Source organism: Vanacampus margaritifer, chromosome 1, assembly GCF_051991255.1.
Source record: "Vanacampus margaritifer isolate UIUO_Vmar chromosome 1, RoL_Vmar_1.0, whole genome shotgun sequence".
NCBI lineage: Eukaryota > Metazoa > Chordata > Actinopteri > Syngnathiformes > Syngnathidae > Vanacampus > Vanacampus margaritifer.
In genome coordinates this window covers 59,170,438-59,190,426 of record NC_135432.1, presented here as the reverse complement: position 1 = coordinate 59,190,426, position 19,989 = coordinate 59,170,438, and the positions used below count along the sequence as shown (strand labels likewise).

Genomic DNA, 19,989 nt, shown 5'->3' with positions numbered 1-19,989 from the left:
TTGAAACAGTTGGATTAAAAATCAATTTGACCCCTTTTTTTCTCACCCAAAAGCCAAGTAACCAATACAAAATTTGGTTAAAATTGAGCCAAGTAACGGTCGGTCCCCTTTTGACCCATAGGCTAATTGGGTTATTTTTGACCCAACGTATTTCGAATGTATACAGTTTGTGTTCAAATCAAGGTATAGTTTATGAAAATTAATGAACTAACTAATAATAATAATGAAATAAAAAGTGCTTAAAAAACAATCGTACAGAAGAAGGAAGTCATTTGAGAATTATATTTTACTTTATTACACAATGCTTAGTGACTTTTTTTGGTTCTCATGCACTTGACAAATACTCCATTTATTGTTGTTGTTGTTTTTTTAAAAACAAATGGTAAAACTAATAAAAACTCAAAATGGAGCATTTTTGAAAAAAGTAAAAACTAACAAAAATTAACAAATGTGCTCTAATAACAAATTAAAATTAACTTAATTTAAAAAACAAAAATTAAAAACCAAATAAAAAATATAATGAATAATCCCAAAGTATTCTAACCCTGGTTCAATAATAAGTTGTTTACATAATCATACGGCTATATTGATGCTAGCTTCACTATATAGCCGGTCAATTACGTACCCACTGTGTGTTAGCATTGAACTAGCGGACTTTCGTCAAAAGTTTGGTTGAATACACAGTTTGTAGTTCTCTTTTTTTTTAATGTATACTTTTACAGTTAACTTCAAATGGGAGTGGCAACCAATCAAGCACTTGGCCACTTTCTTGAAAAATTGTTCACTATCTTTCAGAAAGCTACAGTTGAGAAGTTCACTGCCACCACCATTAAGTGTTATTAAGACAATTCTTGGCTCAAAATCTGAGACATCTACAGCAGGGCTCACCAATGTTGTATCCCCCACAAGGATCACATTACTGTTAGCCGGTTTAACTCATTCACTGCCATTGATGGCTACAGACGTAAAAAATTCATTTGAATTATTTCTATTAGTTTCACATTTTTTCCCACTTTTGTTAACAAGAGTATGAAAACCTAGAAAAAAAATGATTGTACATTTAGAACAGGAAAAAAATTGATTAGTCATGAGTTAACTATTGAAGTCATGCGATTAATTACAATTTAAAAAAATTATCGTCTGACGCTTCAAATTTTTTAATATATTTTTTGTTTAATTACTCAATTATTTAAACTTAAGATTAATCACAAATTTTATACCTGTTCTAAATGTACAATACATTTTTTTCTAGGTTTTCATACTCTTAACAAAAGTGGAAACAAATGTGAAACTAATAGAAATTTTTCAAATGAATTTTTAACGTCTATAGCCGTCAATGGCAGTGAATGAGTTTAAAAATGAGTTTGCCAAACCCTGATTTCTATCTGGAGTTGAGGATGGACTTTTTTTTTGTGCTCACTTCCTAAAGTGGTCATCAGGAGGAGACAAATCCCCCCCTTAACCTTCACAAAACACTCACTGAACATGTCTTTAGGTTACACGTTCAGGAGTTGTAGCAAAACCAGGTCCAGGTCCAGGTCCAGGTCCAGGTCCAGCCCCCCCCCCCCCCACGTTTCTCACCCAGTCAGCTGGGATAGGCGCCAGCGTGTGTATGTAGTTCTTTTTGAAAGCTTTTTGGGACGCCAAAGTATTTTTTTTTTAAAAGCAAAGTTATGTTGATATTATTGAATGTACATTTGTGTGCCTGTTTCAGGTCTTGTAATGAAAAGCAAATGGAATAATTACAGTATTAACTACAAATAACTACAGTATTTTTTATTTTCTAAAATAACCCACAACATATTTTTTCTTAACATGAGACCATTTTGCTATTATCCTTCTATGTTTCTGCTGAGTAGCTGGGAGATATCACAGTCCGCTGTCTGAGTAGAAAAGACAAAATGACCACAAAGGGTTCTTTCACAGCCTAATTGCAAATAATCTAATTTATTAACGGGTGTTTTTCCTCCATTTGTTCATGTTGGTTTAAGAGATTTCAAGACTTGTCACATGCAAATCGCTGTGATAAAGATTGTATATAGTGATGCGTTTACCCAATCAAACCGATTTCCCTTCCTTCAAACCGTCTCATTCACGAGTCAGTTCCTCATTGTGATTCAGTGAAGCACTAATAGATAGAAATTAGGTCACATTACTGAGATAAAAAAGAAAAGAAAAAAAAAGCCCTCCTCCCTTGTTATGGTTCTCGTTTAAAACCTCTAAACCGACTTTGATCTCGCCTTTTACTGGTCCATGTCTTTTCAAGTGGCCTGGGTGAGACAGCCAGGGTTCGGTGCCATGATTCCTATTAGCAGAGCCAGACCAGCATCCATCCTGCCAGCCGTCTCATTAGTGGCCACTTGTGTGTCACTTCTCTTTTTAAGTCAGCACAGCTGAAAAACACATTTTATTATCTTGATATGCAAGCACAAGTATCCCTTTTAACAATTTGATATTTTCTTTGGGAATTGTAGACTGCCTATTCATATTTGTCTTCTAATGTCAATAGAAATGGGTTAGAGTTGAACACAATAAATATTGAGGTAATGACAAATTGTACAAGTGTATGTGGCGGGAATAATTAGCTGCTATAGAGAGGTCGCCACTCTTCACTAATTATTTCCAGTTCTACAAAGGATAGCAGAGAACTGGTGTAAGACAAACTAGTTTGTCTTCCTGTACTCAGACACACCAGTTGTGCCAAAGTCAGGGGAGGCTTTCATAAATATATTAGATAATAATAAGGATTCACTCACTCGATTTCTACCATTCAGAAGGTTCAATGCACGCTGAAGTCATATGAAATACATAATTTGTCTGCCTGCACCTCAATCAAATCTACCAAAATCGTGCTACACCACCTGCGCTGCGCCACAACTAAGACCTGGTTTCACCAGGTCTCAAGTCTAGTCAAATTGGAAGGTATGCCGGAGGCATGTAATAGAAAATGCCCTCAGTTTACTAGCACGTACGGCGAGATGCAGCGCGATCTTCCCGACTTCGAATCATTCAAAACTAGACATACCCTGGCACGAAAATGAAGATACGTCAAATTTTATGCCAAGCGCACGTTCGCCTGTTGACGAAAATCGAGCTCTATGTATGTCAAACGCGAGGCCTGGGGCCGGGGGTGCAGATCAAGCCGGAAATATCAGTTTTCAGACCCACTAAAGCGCATGTGTCAAGATCCGGTCCTAGAGGGCCTACTCCAACACACCTGATTCAGTGATCAGGATAATGATCAGGCTCCTGCAGAGCTTGCTGATGATCTTAAATATGAATCAGCTGTGTTGAACGTGTAGAACAAACATGCGGGACTCAGGCCCTCGAGGACCGGACTTTGACACCACTGCACTAAAGCATGGTGTGTCTACTTCCTTTTTTACTGAAAAATAGATTTATTCTTTACATTTTGGCAGAAAATCAGACAGCAAAATTGCCATTTTTCCCTCACTTCTTACAGATTATAAATTTTATAAATCGCCCCCCCCCCCCCCCCCAAAAAAAAACTGTGCAATATCTTCGTAGAAACACAAGTGTTGACACGTGTGCAGGTGTACCTAATGTGGTGGGCATATATCGAAGCGATAGCTTTACTATAGTGACGTCACTTAAATTAGGTTAATATAGCATCACCGTTTGCTGCTCCATTTCAACACGGAAGCAGCGGGTTGTTTCTGAACAACTAGGAGCCACTTGTATCCGTCACAGGCGGTCCAGCGCGGGCGGGTTGGACAGAACCAGGCGGCGTCCTCAGTATCACCGCGGATCCGCCAATCGGAGCTCAGCTCGGGGCAGATTAACCCGCACAGCCCGGGTGGTGCTCCGTAGTAGCTCCAGAAACAAGGCTCGCGTCCGGAGCAGATGGGGACCGTTTGTTATTTGCTCAAACCTTCATCGCATTGATCCACATATTTTTTGGGTTGTCATCGGCAAATGAAAGCGAGCGGGAGATGGATGCTGCCTCGACCACGGGCGACAGCACGGATGCGGTAGTGATGGATGATTCTTCTACAGAAGAAAGGGACACCCAAGAGGCTTATCATAGGTAGGTTTGTCTGGAGTAATTGTATTGTGGTTCTTTTAAAGAAACCACCTCGCTGTGAACAATTAGGCATGCCTATTGTGTTATGCTGGACACTTAATTAGGTACGCCTTCGTTTTAGGCACATTCAATGGTTCATAAATACCAAAAAAAAAAAAAAGCTACTAATTGATTAGTGCGTGTCAAAAACGTATTTATTTAACTGTATGTTTATTATTTTTATTTTATATTTATTTTTTGCACTGCTGTTCAACTGCATAATTATCCTGCCCCTTTCGGCCAAATAATTAGGAACACCCAATCTAATAGGGTCCATGAAGGCCTGCCCCTGAGATTCCGAACCAGAACCTCAGAACTGTGAGGCATATGTGCTAGCCACTAGGCACCGTGCTGCCCTTAGTTATGCATAATAATTAAACAATACTCACGTCTGAGTATGTTGAATGTGTTGCAGTTCAACTAATGTATGTTTACGTTATGGTGCATTAAATCAATATTTTACATTGGGGAAAGTGCACAACACATCACTAAGCAAAGTATCACAAAAAGTATACAGGTCAACTGAAAATGTGTTTCTATTTATTTGCAAATTTACTAACTCAAGTGTGACATGACAACAGCATGTTAATTGTGACTTGATCTGGTGGAAGAGGAATTGTTTTGATTGTCACTATACATTGCTGGAATAAATAGAACCAACAACACCATTAGTAGTACAGTAAATCATTTTCGGACCATTTAAGAGAAATTAGATCATATTCCATATGGCACATTTATTTAATGTCTTACCATGGATGATAATCACAGCCTTAAAAGAATAATGGAGAATAACTGTGCCCTGTGATTGGCTGTCATTGCGATACCAGCTCAAAAGGCTTGAAAACTTCAGGTTAGCAGCAGGAAATAAAACATTGTAAACTTGTTCTTTTCAAATTGAAAACATGCACCAATCTACATCTACAAATAAATCATAACCTTTTGTTTTGTGTATTCTAGTTCGCTTTGATGTGGAATTGGGTTTGCCTGGTGTCAGGGTGCAATATGAATTTACATTCATTGCACGGCGTGAAGCTGGCTGACACCTCCACGGATTATTTTTGTACTCATCGGCTGAAATATTGATGAGTTGCTCAAATTGCTCACCTCGTACGCTTGTGTGCTTATTACTTCAAGATCTTGGCAAGACAGCAAAACTAAGATGCCAGTTAGGTAGCATGGAACGATGATTTAGTAATACGCTCAATAGACGGAGACATTAATTCGATTACTCTTTGTATCATGTTGCAGGTTAATGTAATACAAACAACTAAGAACACTGCTACTGCGCTGTCTTCCATCACCGTGCCTCGTTAGGGGATGCACATTAAAAGAGTGTGAGGTCACTTGCCTGTGTTGATTTACTGTCGCCATAGTGACACGACAGGAAGTGCGGTCGCATCCAGTCCACTGTGTGGAAAAACAAGCACAGGCAGCATAATAGCTACGCTTAGCTCTCTTTTATGGACTCACAATCTGGAAAGGGGAAGCCAAGTACAACGTTTTCTTTACAGTATTTTCTATGTACACCCGCAAGTCTCAACACAGCATTCCGATTACTATTGCATTTGTGAGGAATATGAATTAAGCGGAAAAATCTATCCGTTATATCCATCTCAGGGGGGCGGCCATTTTGCCACACGCTGTCGATTGAAATTGACATCACAGTTCCTCAGGGCCCAGGTAACGACCAATCACGGTTCAGCTGGTCAACGTCACATGACCAAACCTTTCGGAGCCCTGTGAAAATCGCCAATTTGACATGCCGCTCGGCTCAACGCCAACACGATGTGGAAACATTTCTCTATTTAAAACGTGGCAGTGATTAGAAAATTTCTGTCAGGTTGATCCCATGTTCTGTCTCTCCATTAATTTCGCTGGACGTGTCCGCTAGCTTAGCTTACTATGCTTAGCCTAGCTTCTGTCTGTCCCTCGCTTTCAGGTTATTGACAAAATAAGTGTAATTTACAATTTTAGTCCATCGTTTACGTCGATCTGGGTCTTTCTTTTCTGTCGGGAAATTGTGAAGAATGAATGGAATTTTACAAACGTGCTCTTTCTGTCTTTAGGTGAACTAGGTGGAGGTTTGCAATGCTGTTTTTTTTTTTCCTGCGCATTGACAATTCTGAACATCCTGGCATTTCTGATATTTCAAACGCAATGAAACACATCCTTTACACGGTGAAAATAAACGGCGTATTGTATTGCCTTTGCCTGTGACTAGCATACAAACCAGTCAGATTGTTATAGTAGTCAAACGATATTTCATCACATTTTGAAATCACTATGATCTAAAGTCCAATATTTTCAATGGACGGAGACTGTCCTTCTCTGGAGTAAGACCGCCATTTTGACTCGTGACGTAAGATCGGAACTGCTAATAAACTCCATTAGAGCAACATCGCACAATTAAGTACACTTGTTTTGTCTTAAAGCCTCGTAAACAAGGCTTGCAAGCTTTAAGGTTTACAGTTTGAAATACACTTTCAGCACTTCAAAATCACAATGACGGCTCCTTTGTTTGGTAGCCATTTTTTCATGCACACATCGCTTATTATTTTACAAGCGTCAGTGGTGGCGAGCAAGCTCAGTTGCCATCTATAAAATCGGAATACTCCGTGGATACACAAGGATGTGGCGTGTACTATATAACAGTATATCAACATGAGACTGCATGAGTCACAGCTCACTCTCACCTCCCCATTTTCTACTCTCGTCTTAAATTGCTTGCTTCCAGTTGTCAGAGTGAGGCACCCAGAGCTCCATTCCATTCTTTGCCTCATTAGTTCCGCTCTTACTGAGGGGGGATCTAAAGGCGAGTCATGAATGAAAAAGCCACGACTTGGAAATGTTTGATTTTTCTCATTCCTCCTGTGACTCGACGTCCACAGTGGGATCCCGGTGCTGTCGCTGTGCCCTCCCGACAGCATTTATCCAGAACAGACCAATTTGAATGGCAGCCAAGCTGAGCGGGAGCTATGTGACAGCTGTAGCAGCCTCGATGGACCTTCTTCATCAAGCCAGCTTTATCACCAAGTATGTATAAAATATGCTTGTACTGCGTTTTATGATATACACTACAACCATGCGCCAGGCAGGTGTGCCATCTGCCACCATTCCTTGACGCCAATTTTTTTTTTGTAGTGGACAATAAGATGGGCTTGATGAGAAATTTCAGGTCAGACTTACTTGAGTAAGTGGCTTGGCCAGTCAAATTTGTCATTCTCATGTCTAATAAAAGGGCTGCCATCAAGTGATTTTATTTTTTTTTTTTAATGAAGGACTGGACTCTAGTGAGATATTTCAATATAATCACATTTACGGAGTGAAGGGCTTGGCCTGTCTAATTTGTAACTTTTAAATCTAATAAAAGTGCCACCATCTACTGAAATTCATGGTCTTTTATTTTTTATAAATTTTTTTGAGGAACATTAGCTGTGCCTGACAAGTTTGCAAGGCTAAAGTGTAATAACAACACCGTCTACTTTAACTCATTCACTTCCAGCCATTTTGACTGAAGCAACCCCCTTCGTTCCCGGCTGTTCTACTGAATTTTGACTGATTTTGAAAGGTCCACAGAATATTCTGTTCTAGTTCTATAAAAACATGGAACCTACCAAAAGTCTCTTCTTTCATCAATATTTTTTATTTTATTTGTATCTGTTTCAGTTTTGCAGCAATTAGCATTAGAATATAGCTAAGTTTCACCATTATTCACAAACCAGTTGAAAACACTGGCAAAAAGAGCTTGTTGCAACATGACCCTGGCTGATCTCTTATACTCTGCTGCCACCCGCTGGCCGCTTTTTGTAATAACTACCATTGCTTTAAGCGTCCTCTTCATGTCAGCAGCTGTATCAAAGCATTCTGTATGCTCTAGCAAAAATAAATAAATATGTTTTTGGGAGTGAAGGACAACGTATTTAAAAAAAAAACGTATTTATAATATACGAATGTACGTTATACGGATGTAACGATAACGGCAATACCGCAATTATCACAATATGAACTCATTCAAACCCAAAATACGTGTTTGGGAGTGAAGGACAAGGTATTAAAAAACAGATTTATACGTTTTTGGGTTTAAGTTAGTTAATTCTACGGTCCAGAGGTCAATGAGGCGAACTTAATCTCCAATTCAGGAGATAAACTGCATGTTCTAATTAGACAGGTAAAGGTGGGATGATTGACTTGGCAAGTCCTTAACCTTCCACTGTCTTTTTCTCTTCCTCCCGTGCATTTAGGTTTCACAGGGTCAAGCTCAGCTCCGTAAATGCCCCCACTGCAGCCCCTACGATGCACTCAAAGCAAACACGTGCTGCGAGCCAAACAGCACCAACAACGGCCCTCACGCAGAGGAAGGCGCAATGGTCCGAGTGGGCCACAGTTGTAGCTCAACCCATCAGACGACGCCTGGGCAGCACGGTGCGGCGAGATGCCACTGGCTGCACGGATCCGGTGAAGGCGGCGCGCAGAGACCGACGCGGCGGCACATGGTGACACTTGGGTGTGTTTACAGATCTCATTTCTATTTGTAGCCATTTTTGAGAGGAGCATTTAATTTTAATTGCTGTCATTAACAGGGATGGAGGACTCTACTGCTGTGTGAGAAAGTAAGAAAATACACCTTTTTGAAACTGCACTATTGTATATAATAGGTTAAGAAAAAACAAAATAAAATAAAGCACTTACTCTGACATTGACAGCTTCTTCTTTTTTTTTTTCTTCATTTCTACCTCCACTTGACAGTTATTCCCAGATGCTGGTGGACTACCCATTAGAGGTTCTCCTGGGATGTGCTTTGCTGCTACTCGGATGTTCTCTCGCTGGCCTCTTCATCGGACCACTGCCGGACTTCTCTGAGCCTCTGCTGGTGAGTGGTTAAGAATTTGGCCTCACAAGAAATTATATGGTGTAAAAAAAAGACAGGCAGTGTATTAATGATGTTCAAATGAGACCAGTAGGCCACGTGTGGGTTCTCGTGGTACAAATTGAAGTATTGGGGAAAATATAGAATCACAATATTCCCACCAGGAATAATTAATCTGTTACAGAGTCAAACTGTCAACGTTATATAACTCTTAGGCAATGTTTTAGTTTAGATTTTATCATTACTCAATCTAAAAAGAAGTTAAATGTTGCTAAAAAAAAAATAAAAAATTAACAATAAATTGTTTACTTACCCTTTGATGATTTTTCAGTGTTAGCATCAGGGGGGTAAAAACCCCACAAGAAAAAAATCAAATGGCAAAAGCAAAGCACTTTAGAAGAAGTCTAGAGATTTGCTAAAGTCAGCATGACAGATGTTTGAAAACCATGTCAATTTTTTTCCGGAAACTTTAGTTGAACTTCAAATTGTGTTTTAATTGTGAGTTCCACTTTAACCAGAAAATGTCAGTTTTCAACTAAAATCAGTGCATTCCTTTTCAAACCCGATTTACAGAAGCACAGCTTTCTTCAGGGAACTCTGGCCCATCCAGAGAGCAATTTGCTGTTTACACCAAAGCATACAGTTTGTAAAATTAAATTCACTTTAGGGCTCATCTCTTTGAAATTGAAATACGAACATTCCTAACCACCCGCAGGTTGATTGTTAATTACTTTTTCCATAATTAGTCTCATCTCCATCATCCTTCACAATACTGCACTAAATTAGATCAAATGACACTCTCTGTAATCTTGATGAATTTAATTAAAGAAATAATTTAGGCATTCCTACAGGAGATGAATTAATTAATGGGGAAAATTAAATGTCCTGCTCTTGGTGTTAGTTCAGGACGATCCATACTTTTAAGTGTAAAAGACAACAACTGCAGGACTACTGCACATAGAAAAGCTCTTTCTGTTTTGATTTCTGTTTTTGTGCGTCGTTTCTTCAGGGCTTCGAGCCACGAGGGACAAACATTGCCGTTCGCCAGTCCAGCTTGTCCAAGCTGCGGGAGAATACTGGCCCGGGGAAACCGTTGTCTCTTTTGCCACAGCAGCTCAGTAAAAGGTCAGCGGAGAGTTTGGGCGGAAGGCACGCTCTCAAGACAGAGAAGCTCGGCTCCACGCGTACACATTTTACATGATGAGAACAATCCATCTCAGTACTGTGAAACAGTCTTAGGCGACTAGTTTTGTTATTTCAACGACGTTCTGCATGGCAATCATTTTTGAGATGTTACAGCAGAAAACAATAGGACAGTCTTGTGTTACTTTCACAGTGATGGAATCCACAACGCCATTGGACTTCGATTCAAAAGGATGCTAGCAAGAGACCCCACTTCAGAGTCTTTCCTCTGCGACGCACCTGGTGAGTCAGTCACGACCATACTTACAATTGTGTTCGAAAGTTGACATACACTAGGGCAGTGGTTCGTCACCTTTTTTCAGTGATGTACCCCCTGTGGAATATTTATTTATCCAAGTACCCAGTAACCAGCCTAAAGCATTTCTGATTGAAGTCACCCCCCCAAAAAAAAAACATTAAAATTGAGTGCTGTGCCATCACTGTTTGATTTATTAAAATTTGGAACTCTTTTTGTATTTATGTTGTCTCTTGAATTATTTGGAAATAAAAAGATATAATTAAAAAAAATAATAATTAATTAAATTATAATAAAGATACAAATTATTGCACATACAAATTGTTATCAACATAAAGTGGCATCTTTTGGGATGATAGTAAAGCGCTGTTCTTAAAAAATAATAATTAACAGAATTTTAAATAAAGTTTTCAAGTGATTGACAGGTGATTCTAGGTGGCATATGACTAGTTGGGTCAAACCATTTTGGTATGGGGGAGATGCTGGATTTTAATAGCCTACTGAATAAAAAAATAATAATTTTATGAATTTATATATCTATATTTTTAGAAATATTTAAATATACTTTTTAGAATCTCATGTACCCCCTGAAATGCCTTCTTGTACCCCCATTCGAGAACCACTCCCCTAGGGTACGTAAGATCATGAGCAGAACTGTATGTCTGCCAACTAGTGGTGAATAGTGATATATACAGCTTGTGTTCATAAGTTAACATACCCCTTACTGTAAACTTTTGAGCACTTATGTGCACTGTGCTCTCTTTTCCAGGGATTAGTTTACATACCACTAGGTATACTGTAAACATATGAGCACAGCTGTCATTCAAATAAGAATGCGCATTTTACTGCATTCCCTTGACTGACTAATGGGCGAATCGCAGTTCTGCCATTTCTGGTTTGTGTCTTTTAAGATTACTGCATTTTTCGGTTTCGATAGGGAATTGTTCCAGGGCTTAGAGCGAATAGTTTTGTTTCATTGAACACAATTGTTTAATAAATGCAAGAACAAAATGGTGATTCATAGGTTACTGTATGTTGAGTCCATCTGTCTCCTTCTCACAGGCCAGCATTTGGCGCAGCTAGTGTTCCGCTCAGAAAGCTCCGCCAGTCTCTGGAGCCTGAAAGCCATCCATGCCATGTGCGAGATGGAGCAATCCAGAGTATGATCTGATCTATACTCATGCCTCCATTTCACCCTTTGTCTTCAGCCATCTGCTTGCTTACGCCGATCCTTAATCATCAACCTATTTGACAAGCCGTGTTGAAATCCTCGGGAACATTGGCTGCTATGAAGCTTAATTGGTTAATTCGTCACGGACCGTTTTCACAAACATTTCCCTTGTTTTTCTCAGATACGCTCACAGACTCAGTTCCAGGATGTGTGCCAGCAACATGTGAGAGGCGAGGCTGAGACGGCATCAAGAAGCGGCTGCTGTCCCAGCTGGTCCCTGGGAAATTACTTAGCCGCCCTCACTAATGCCTCCTGCTGCTTGGGCTTAACCTCACAACAGGTAGCAAACAAACACTCCCAGCAATTATTTTTGCCACATTTGAAAGCCATTTCATGTATAATGTATTGTTTTTACCTTAGGTCTCTGTGGCGCTTAACCTTCTCCGGAAGTGTGCGCCTTACTACCATGATGGACATCTAGTGGAGGCCTGTTTTGAGAGAGCCAAATATGGCAGCTGCGCTTCTGTCCCGTCACGTTGCAAACAGTCCCGCATAGTGTTCCAAATCCTGCATTTCCTGGTTGATAAAGATTTCCTCAGCCCGCAGACGGCCGCATATCAGATCCCCACCCTCAAGTACAGTCTTCTGTTTCTACCGGTGGATAAGGGGGAAGGCATGATGGAGATCTACATGAGGAGTCTTAAGGGGAAAGATCTGACGCATAACAATACGACTATCACTGGCATGGACTTAGGAATCAAGCAGACATTGTTCAAGTATTACCTAGCAAGAGACTCGGTGTTCCCCGTTCTTGCGGTCATTTCTCTTCTTATCACAATGGCTCTCTATCTTCACTCCGTCTTCATGGTGGCGATATCTGTGCTAGCGATCAGCGGGTCCCTCCTTACTTCCTATTTCCTCTATAAAGTCGCATTTCGCCTGACTTTCTTCCCACTGGTTAACCTCTCGGCAGCGCTTATTCTCCTGGGAAGTTGCTCCAATCACGTTTTTATCTTTGCAGACTTCTGGAATATGCAGTTGTCCCAGAAGCCCTCGGCGTCCCTGGAAAAGCGAGTACACAGGGTTGTGCAGGAAATGGGCTATTTGATTTTCGCTTCGGGATTGACTTCCAGCGCGGCGTTTTGCTCCGGCTATCTCAGCAGCATCCCGGCCATCAGATGTTTTGCGGTTTATCTCGGAACCGCCTCATTCATCAGTTCCCTCGTGGCGCTTGTGTGGCTGCCGTGCTCGTTTATCTTGCGTGAACGTTACACGGAAGCATCCTCCGCGTACGCTTCGCCGCAGGGGTGGAAGCCCTGTTGTGCCAAAAACACGGGCGGCTTCTGGGATGCAAGCTCACGCAAGAGGTTTCTTTTCACATTTGGGCAGAAGCTGAGAGAAGTCAAACGAGGCCTCGCTGACACGTCCAATTTAGTGTTCCACAAAATCCTGCCTTGCGGGGTGGTGAAGTTCCGATATATCTGGGTGTGCTGGTTCGCAGTGCTGGCTGCGGGTGGCACGTACATGTCCTGCTTTGTTCCCAGGATGAAACTGCCGACACTAGACAGCGCCATCACTCAGCTTTTCCGCTCCAGTCACCCATTTGAGCGATACGACGCGGAATATCGTCACATGTTTATGTTTGAGAGACAGATGAACGGAGAAGATAGACCTGTGACACTGACGCTTGTTTGGGGCATCAAAGCCATCGATAACGGCAATCACTTTGACCCAAAAAGTAACGGCTCTTTGGTTCTTGACCCTGACTTTGCAATGAGTCAACCTGGCGCTCAGGTTTGGTTGAGGGACCTGTGCGGACATGTGCTAAACCAAAGCTTTTATTCTGTACCTTCCCCCGAGGACAAAGAAGCCATGACAGATAATATCTGTTTTGTGGAGCAGCTATTGCACTGGGTCTCTCTCAGAAGGTGCTCAGAGAGTGATGACACACTCCACATTTGCTGTAACAACGTCACTTTCCCCTTCCCTCCTCCAGTTTTTGAGAACTGCCTGAGCATGATGTTGGCAGAGCGGTACGCTGAGGGCCATTTGACACATGGCGGCGGCGCGTACTTCCAGCCAGATGGCCGCATTGCCGCCCTGGTGCTGGCGTTCAAAACCACATACCGCTACAGCTTCAACTTCAGCCAAACAAATGTTTTCTACAGAGAAACCCTGGAGTGGTTTAACAAAGAAATATCAGGGGCGCCGCCAGGGTTGGAGAACGGCTGGTTTATCAGTCAGCTGTCTCTTTTTGACCTACAACAAGCGTTGAGCTCGGAGATGTTGCTGGTAGCTGCCGCTTCAGTGGCTCTTACGTTTATTTTGCTGCTCCTAACCACCTGCAATATTCCTTTAAGCATGTATGGAACTGTGGCGGTAGGTGGCACCGTGTTCGTCACTGTGGGACTCCTGGTTCTCCTGGAGTGGCAGTTGAGTGGCATCGAGGCTCTCTTCATCTCATCTGCAGCTGGCTTATCTGTTGACTTTGTAGCCAACTACTGCATTTCCTATTGTTTCGCACCTCACTCAGACAAAATAGGGAAAGTAGCACATTCGACTAAGAGGATGGGCTGTCCTGTAGCAATAGTTTCCGGTGCGTTTTTCTGCACCGGGATCATCATGCTGCCTTCGACAGTCTTGCTTTTCAGGAAACTGGGAATTTTCTTGTTTTTGGTGAAATGTGTAGCGTGTGGATTTGCAACCTTCTTTTTCCAGTCACTGTGCTGCTTTTTCGGTCCTCAGAAAAACTGTGGGAGGATTCCACTCCTGTGTTTGTCAGACCCATCTGGCGGGATGCTGTCATATTGCTCAGGAGCAGAAGCGGGTCCCTCGTCTACTAACGGGGCCTTAGGAAGAGCTAAAGCGAAGAAGACTTACGACAAAGACTCAGGTCGTTACCTCTACCCAAACGAACAGAGGCTGAAACAGACAGGAACAGGAGGCGGAGTCAGGGGGCCAGAGCAGTACGAACTGCAGCCTTTGGCCTATCGACTCAGTGACAGCTTTGAGAACAGCACTTGCACCAGTAAGCTGTCTAATAGGCCGTCTGTGCTCTCTGATGAGATTGAGTACTGTGGGAGGGATCCATCCTTGGATGGGGAAAGTGGGGAGATGTGTAGCCGGCGAGCGCCTCCAGCTCTGCAGACCTCATCACCATACAAAGAGAACCCGACACGATCTGTAAGCCAGGCAAAAGATGACATGACCAATGGCAAGAGGCTGTGTAAAACCTGCCAAGATCGTTCTATGGTGCAGCAGTGGACCAATAAAACATTTTCATCCTGCTCTAGCATGGATGAAACCATAATTAGCCACACACTCGAGACCTCTGACCAGCCATGTCTGTGCACGGAGGATCAAACCACAGAAGAAAGACTCCTTCGACCCTCCTCACAGTCTGTGAGCTCTTGTGAGTTTCTGGATGACTCTAACGAAACATGTTTGAGTGACATTGAACCGGGCTCTTCCAATGCCCAGCAAAGCGATGGAGAAGCTCAGTTACGACCGGGACACCTGAACGGCAAGAGAGACACTCTGCGCCTTTCACTCAGAGAGACCGTTTACGATGTGTGTGCTAAAGGTCGTAGCGGCCAGACTGACAAAATTGTCATTTTACCCAACAGTAAGCCGGACCTACCGGATGTTTGGATAAAGAGAGATGGACAACGAGATGATACACTATAAGCAGAACACTGTGCATGAATCAACTTAATCTGTGTCTATATGCAAGTATATTAGGCCAACAAAAACATGCCGGTCAGCGGGAAACATTCAATTCAATAGCACACCTGAAGTGTGCTCAATTACAAGACTGCAAAACCTTGTGTTTGCACCTGTACAACTGGCCTGTTACAATATGAAGAGATTTGACCTGAAAGTGCATTTAATTAAAAATAATGACTCAATTCCCATATTAAGATCTGCAAAAATTGCAGTAAATTGGGTCAAGTCACTGCCAAAATCTAACTAGACTACCAACAAAACATGATCAAAGGCAACAGTCAAATAAACCAAACCTTCATAGACGTTGTACACTAAAGATGCTGTCAACTTGAAGGAGACTGAAAAATCAAAGAAAAAATTCGCACAGTTGTAGTTACAACAGTGGTCAATAGAGCGCGCTCTGTTCCAGCAAAAGCAACACTCATTCACAGCCACATTTTGTAACACTTCTTATATTCGAGGTTTAAAGCTCTGTCTAGTGTGCCAAAATTGAGACGAAACAGTTGAAACTACGAGATTAAGACTGATTCAAGTTGGCAAGAAACTGTGATGCTACTTTCGTTTAAGTTGGTTGGACAACAATGTTTGTCCCTTGTGGCCATTGAGGAAGCCATCAGTTAAATGTTTGTTGATTGTAGTGTCGAGATTTGTAAGCATTTGTGTGTCACGGTGAAAAATCAATGCGGTTCATGTTTGTGCCGTGAAATGAAAGTTTGTATGTGTGGGTTTCAGTGCATAATACTTAAAGAGTGTATAGTGTTTAATTTCTGATCATGAAAAAGAGTAATTGTTAGCTTTGTTCCAATATGGGGGGAAAAAAGGCAATTATCTTTGGAACAGAATTTTGTTACAAAAGAAACATTAACATAATGTGCCAAACATCTTGACTTTTATATGGAAAGATACTTGTTTTGTGTGCAAAGGTAAATGAAAATGTTCATATTGTTGTGATGTCATGTTAAGTGTTATGAGGTTCAAAAACTTGCATTGTAACAATTTATCAAGCCTTCACAAAAAGTGAATCAGGACAACAGAATCATTGCAGGCTTGAAGAAAAAAAAAGGTAACTTTATTTACAGGATTCAAAAGTGTTACATTTTTCAATCCGTTGAAATTAAACATTTTCCTGTAGAGTGAGTTTCGATTGTAGTTTTTTCACATCGTTTACAACTTATTAGCCTTATGTTAAAAGCATTAAAAGAAAAACATTCATCCTTATTGTCAAATAACCTCATAAATCCACTTTATGAGGATTTATTATTAGATTCAGATACTCAAACACATAATGGTTCTTCCACTTCAGACCTACCTTACCAGACTCTTTGTTTTAACGACTTTGAAAATAGGAACTGATTGCACATACTTTGTTTTAATAAACCATGTGCCAAAAATGATATGAAATATTTTAAACAATGTGGCAATATAGGTAGGCTATATTTGAGATAATCAAAATCAGGGTGGCTAAATTAGCCATTAAAGAATTACGCTTTGTAAAATGTAAATGCAAACGGTTTTGTTTTATCTCACACATCGTTTTAAGATGAGTATGTCATGTATTTACTGCATTCATTCGCCATCACAAATCATGTAATTTTGACACATACATGATCAGACACTCCATACAGGTTGGATGAAAAATGTCTGGTGCTAAGGCTTGGTCATTTATCACTTTTAAGTGTCTTTGGTGTCCGCGTCAGAAACACACCATCATCATGAAAACGGAGCAGAATAATAATCATAAGTGGGCCAATAATTGCAAAGAAACAGTTACCAAATTTGGTTGTTACCGGATAGCATTGCTAAATTAAGGATGCCGTGACAACAAAAAAAGTGGTGATTTTCATAAAAACAATTTTTTTTTTTTTTTTGTTCCCAGTTATCAAAAATATATATATCACCGCAAAATTAATTTCATGTGGAAAGCCAATTTCAAAGACACCTATAAGTGGAGTTCTTGTATCAATCCACGTCCAACCAGTCCTCTTTGGCCCATTCAGGTAACTGTGTAGAATATTCAAAGTCTGGTCCTTTGTAACGTAAAGCGTGCAGGTACATGACGAGTTCTTTTTCAGTGGGGTCAGCTCGTACGAGTTTGCACTCACTGCACAGGGGATCCGTTGTCGTCTGCATTTGGCCTCCGTGTGATTTATCCGAAAGACGGTCCTGAGATCCTTCTAGTAAGGCTTTGTCACCGCTAACGGTTGAAGAACACGTCGCCTCGTTGGTGACAGCCTGCGGTATTATTTCATCGCATTGCAACTGGTGAGTTTCTCCGCTCTTCTCATCTTCACAAGAACCGCCCGCCAGGCTCTCCTGACGCTGATGTTCCTCTAGCAGAGCCTTGAGGAGCTCCTCATCACTCTTTCCCGCCAAACCCCCTTTCCCCCTGTGAGGACCCCAGGCGGAGGCACCGTAGATGGGATCGTTAAGGATGGGGAAGCCCAGGTACTGGAGGTGCACCCTGATCTGATGGGTGCGGCCAGTCAGAGGCAAACAGCGCACCACGCTGGTCTTGCCATTAAAGCTAAGTCTTTGGAACACCGTCCGACACTCCTTGCCCTTTGGGTCGACGCGGCACAGCCCGATTTTAAAGGACACAACTAGGATGGGCTCCTCGCTGACCAACTCACCTTCTGGAAACTCACCTTCCACTCGGCACACATACTCCTTTTCGAGCTGTCAGGAAAAATTCAAAGCTCTAAATCTTTTTTGTCACGGGCCACAATATAGTTACGATTTCCTGCAAAAGGTCATTATGACTGTGAAATCATATAAATGTTTAATCTCCTCGTGTTATTATATAAACACAACAAGTGATGGATAACTAGTTTTGAAGTCAGACGTCAAGGATAATACTGTAGTTTGTTCAACTGTTCAAATTACTGTAAAAAGGGGCTCTGTAACAAAAATCGCTTGCAATATCATTGTTTTTAACTTTTTCACATGACATTTTGAAATTTTGATTGAGATTTTAGCAGGAATCATGAAAAAAAATTCTTGCGCGGATCACATAAAATGACGAGGCAGTCCGGATCTGGCCCCCGGACCATAGTTTGGACACCACTTCTCAGAATGCTTTCTAACCATAACAGGGAGTGGGGAAAAAAAGCCTCGAAGAAAGAACCTACCTTCCTGTCTCTCACCAGCTGGTCCAGTTTCTTCGAGATCTCCAGAGTCCTGGCAAAGAGCAGCACTCCTGAGGTGAGTCGGTCCAACCTGTGGACCGTGTGCAGCTCTGAGATGCCCCGCTCTTTTCCCAGGATGAAAATCACCGTGTTGTGTCGGAAACGGCCGCACGGATGAACGGGGATGGAAGCGGGCTTGTCAACCACGAGGACTTTGCCGTCGTCCACCAGGACCTCCAGAGGCTTGCCAACGACGGGGGGCTCGTGACGATGGACTGTATTCTTCATGTGGTCATTGTTCTGCATCAGGGACAATGTCTACAGTTTGTTTTTTTTCCCTATATTTGAGTTCAGTGTAGTCTTTGAATTGCTTACAATAACATGAAATATAGATTTTAGGACTAAAACCTCTGTCTTTACATTAACACTTGTTTTGTGACTAATGAGACAGCTATAATAACCAATTGGTCACAATATTAATTTGTCGTATTTCGTCTTAAGGAAAGGCACAAATTGAGACACACATTCATTGTTTTTAGGGACAAAATGGCATGATATCAAACAAAGTATCCAATGAAGTAATGTACCGTATTTATGGCACTGACCTTGAGTATCACCGACAGGTCTTCCACGGGGGTCTCATTCAAGCGGATGCGACCCTCTTTGACAGCCTTCTGGTAGTACTCAATGGACTCTGCTCGGAACTCACTCTCAAACACTTCCAAAAGGCTCTTCCCTATCCAGCGACCTTTGCAGTAGGTCTTGAAGTCAAAATAATACGGGAGCACTTTACGCAGGCCGTCCTCGAAGTAATACGAGGTCTCGTCGAAATGTTCCTGGCTGAAACTGACACCCGGGTTACGCTTCTGCGGAGGAGGCACATATCTCTCCCCGGAACGTTGCTTCTTTCCTCGGGCTCCTCTCTTCCTTTTGCCGTAGACGCCCGCCTCGTCGCTTTTACGTTTGCCGGTTACTTTGGCCCCTTCCAACGCGGTTTCGTTTGTTGACACCGGGCTGTTTTCTTCCACCGGTGTGTCAGCTTTCAGCTCCATGGTAGACACACAATGAATTGTGACGTTTTTATGTGTAAATATTGGGGAAAGTGTATGTCTATTACGACTAGAAAGAGGGATTTTACGGAAATTGCACAATACAGAACTGTAGTGAACGTATGTAGGTTGGTTCACTAAACGTCGTGTAGCTTCAACGCGAAGTAAAAATGACAAACGTAGAGTTAATTTTTCAAAACCTACGGCCGTCAAACACGCGTGCATCACTGAAAAAGGTCCTTCGCAAACAGCAGGCGCACTTTTGTGACGTCATTTTGTAGTCCGGACAAACAAACGCCGGTAAAGTTAATATACAGTTCTCGAAACATTAGATTCCGAATTTCTAAAACAAATCTTGAAAACTCTGTTCATATATTGCTACCCAAATTAGATATTATACAATGTATAACTATTACATATATAAGAAACTTAATGATTTAAAATTACATGTGAAACAAAATCCAATGTATAAAAATCAATGTATATAAAAAAAACATTTATTAAAGATTGAATACAAACGTACTGTCCT

General features: G+C 41.5%; 2 protein-coding genes across 2 annotated transcripts; one reads left to right on the top strand and one right to left on the bottom strand.

Annotated features, from left to right (window-relative positions):
• Positions 1–3,587: 3,587 nt before the first annotated feature.
• Positions 3,588–16,417, top strand: disp2 (dispatched RND transporter family member 2). Its single transcript, XM_077557881.1, has 10 exons — positions 3,588–4,048; positions 6,973–7,117; positions 8,326–8,588; positions 8,665–8,694; positions 8,831–8,954; positions 9,961–10,076; positions 10,288–10,376; positions 11,452–11,549; positions 11,742–11,900; positions 11,981–16,417. Exons 1-10 carry the CDS (start codon positions 3,954–3,956, stop codon positions 15,245–15,247), a joined length of 4,386 nt encoding a protein of 1,461 aa, XP_077414007.1. The 5' UTR covers positions 3,588–3,953; the 3' UTR covers positions 15,248–16,417.
• Positions 16,334–19,701, bottom strand: rpusd2 (RNA pseudouridine synthase domain containing 2). Its single transcript, XM_077557894.1, has 3 exons — positions 19,017–19,701; positions 18,415–18,711; positions 16,334–17,962 (listed from the first exon to the last, which is right to left on the bottom strand). The coding sequence occupies exons 1-3, from the start codon at positions 19,683–19,685 to the stop codon at positions 17,246–17,248; spliced, it is 1,683 nt and encodes a 560-aa protein (XP_077414020.1). The 5' UTR covers positions 19,686–19,701; the 3' UTR covers positions 16,334–17,245.
• Positions 19,702–19,989: the final 288 nt, after the last annotated feature.